The 2489-nt window shown below is 61.5% G+C and overlaps 1 protein-coding gene across 2 annotated transcripts in view; it reads left to right on the forward strand.

Moving 5' to 3' along the window:
• Positions 1 to 504: 504 nt before the first annotated feature.
• TNK1 (tyrosine kinase non receptor 1) overlaps positions 505 to 2489 on the forward strand; it is a 6874-nt gene continuing 4889 nt past the window's right edge. For both annotated transcript variants that reach the window (XM_040629946.1, XM_040629947.1), the window contains exons 1-3: positions 505 to 1827; positions 1985 to 2055; positions 2183 to 2374. In XM_040629946.1, the coding sequence (XP_040485880.1) occupies positions 1665 to 1827; positions 1985 to 2055; positions 2183 to 2374 (426 nt within the window). In that variant the 5' untranslated portion in view covers positions 505 to 1664. The remainder of the gene's footprint in view (positions 1828 to 1984; positions 2056 to 2182; positions 2375 to 2489) is intronic.

Here is a 2489-nt window from a genome sequence, read left to right on the forward strand (position 1 = left end):
TGGCCTTATATTCCCAGGGCCTGGGCCGCATTTCTCCATCTGGTGCTTATTCGTGTAAGGGGTGGGGCTCTGGCCGGGAGAGGTGGAAGATTTGGGGAGAGGGGCATGGGGGACAGGACCCCCAGGAGGAAGTCTGAGAGGGATAAAAAGGTCTTTGAATGAGGCGGGAAAGGGGTGCGGAGGAGGAGAGAGGGAAAAGACTGGAGAAGGGTTTCTCGGGGTCTGGCCAGGCGGAGGAGAGCCCGCCGGCCGTCCCGGGTCGGGGGGCAAGGGGCGTGGTGGGGGCTCCCCCGCCCGGCGCCAGGCCCCGCCCCCACGGCCTCCGGTCCCGCCCCCGGGCTGCGGCCCCGCCCTCCCCGGGATTTAGTGCTAGCGGCCAGGGCGGCTCCGCAGCCGCCGTTTCCCCCTTCGCCAGGTGAGGTTCCCCGGAGCGGGGACGCCGGGGGCTGGGGCTGGCGGAGCAGCTGTCGCTTGGGGTGCGTCCGCGGGTGCCCTGTTCGCCTCCCCGCCCTCTCCCTCCGCCGCCCCTTCCCTTCTGCGGTCGCCTTTCCTCCCGTCCCCCTTCGCGTGCTTTCCCCTCCTCACCTTGCAGGCGATCCCGGGTCTCCCTGGGTCCTGGCCTCCCTCCTCCCCCGCGCCCAATCCCTAGTCCAGCCCTTCCTCCTGGTGTAACTAAAGTGGGGGTGGGGTGGGGTCCAGGTGCGTGTAAGCGAGAGTGTGGTGCAGGCAGCCGGCGCCCAGAGCACCCGGCCCTAGTTAACAAAGATTGGTGGAGTTGCCTGGGAGTCAAGTTAGATTGAGTGACTCAGGCGTGCGGGCAGGGCTTCTGTCCCTGGAGCTGAGCGCAGGTGGGTGTGGAAGGGACTGTGCACCTGGTAGCACCTGGCCCTGTAGGCCTTACCTGAGCTTAGCTCAGCCTGCACTTACGCACCGATCACAAATGGCCGATGTGATTTCAAGCGTCGCTGCCTGGGGTGCGGAAAAGGCTGTGAGCCTGGCATCTCCTGCGTAGTTCAGGTGTCCCGTGTGGCGTGTGTTCCTGTGGACCTTGATGTCTCACACACGTAGGGCGATATATCTCGGAGGCAGTGAGCCCGAAAGTCACAAGTAGGCGTACTGTGAAAGGTTATGTGGCAGGAAGCCTGGGTGTTCCGTGGCAGCTTTCTGGAATGTCTCGGACTTGAAAGGCCATGGATCTGGGTGTCTCAGATTCTTTTGCAGCATGTCTGTAGGTCTCAGTGTGTGTGTGTAGCAGTGTTTCGAGTGTGGGAGGCAGTGTACCTGTGTGTGTGTGTGTGTGGTTAGCATATCTGGGCATCGCTGGCTGGTATGTGGTACCCAGGTGCCCCTAGGGGTACAGGGGTAGGTGCCTTCCTATCTCCAGAGTGAGCAGAGGAACATACCTCAGGCCTGCAGAACACGAAAGTCAGGTGTGAGGTGAGGACCGTATGTAGGTCTCAGGTACCGGTAGCATTTTCCCTGGGTTTGAGTGAGTGGCCGGATTCCTGGCTGTCTTTGATGCATCCCTCCCTCTGCATCTGAGTGTGTTTGATGGGTGGGGGGTGGAGCTGGAGACCCCGTTTCTGCTGTTTCGGCATCTCAGCGGCTTACCCTGGGCTCCGTGTCTGGAGGTGCGTGCGTCATCCTCGGGGGCTCCTTCAGACATGCTCCCCGAGGCGAGCTCGCTGTGGCTGCTTCGGCTGCTTCGGGACATCCAGCTGGCCCAGTTTTACCGCCCCATCCTTGAGGAACTTAATGTTACCCGGCCGGAGCACTTCGACTTCGTCAGGCCTGAGGACCTGGACGGCATTGGCATGGGCCGGCCTGGTAAGGGACCCCTGGTCTCATCTTCCCCAGACTGGGACTTTCGAACCCCCTTCTCCCCCCACCAGCCCTCTTCTGGTCTGTAAATCCTTCTGCATCCTCCCCTGCCCCCACGGCCCATCGTGTGCCACCCACGTTCCCTGATTCTGACCTTCCCCAGCCCAGCGCAGACTGGCCGAAGCTCTGAAGAAGCACCGTTCGGGGCTCAAGTCCAAGAACTGGGTCTACAAGGTGTGCATTTGGGGGTGGGGGGGGCAATAGACTTAAAGGGCCAGCTTAGGCCCGGGAATGGGGTGGGCTGAGCGTCAGGGAGGCGTGTACAACACTCTACACACTTGATTTCCCACCCCTGCTTCAGATCCTTGGGGGTTTTGCCCCTGAGCAGAAGGAGACCACCCCACCTTCAGACAGCCACCTGTCCCTCCCTGAGCGGGAGGGGGGACTCAAGTGTCTGATCCCGGATGGTGCCGTGCGCAGAGGAGAGCTGCTGGGCTCTGGCTGCTTTGGAGTGGTGCACCGAGGGCTGTGGACACTGCCCAGCGGCCAGAGTGTGGGTAGCTGGGGAGCCTACTTCATTCTGGATGCTGGGGCCAGCTGCCCCTCTGGTCTTTTTCTTTTTTTCTTTCTTTCTTTCTTTCTTTCTTTCTTTCTTTCTTTCTTTCTTT

The sequence above is a fragment of the Ursus maritimus genome, unplaced genomic scaffold (assembly GCF_017311325.1).
Source record: "Ursus maritimus isolate PB19 unplaced genomic scaffold, ASM1731132v1 scaffold_14, whole genome shotgun sequence".
In the NCBI taxonomy this organism is placed as follows: domain Eukaryota; kingdom Metazoa; phylum Chordata; class Mammalia; order Carnivora; family Ursidae; genus Ursus; species Ursus maritimus.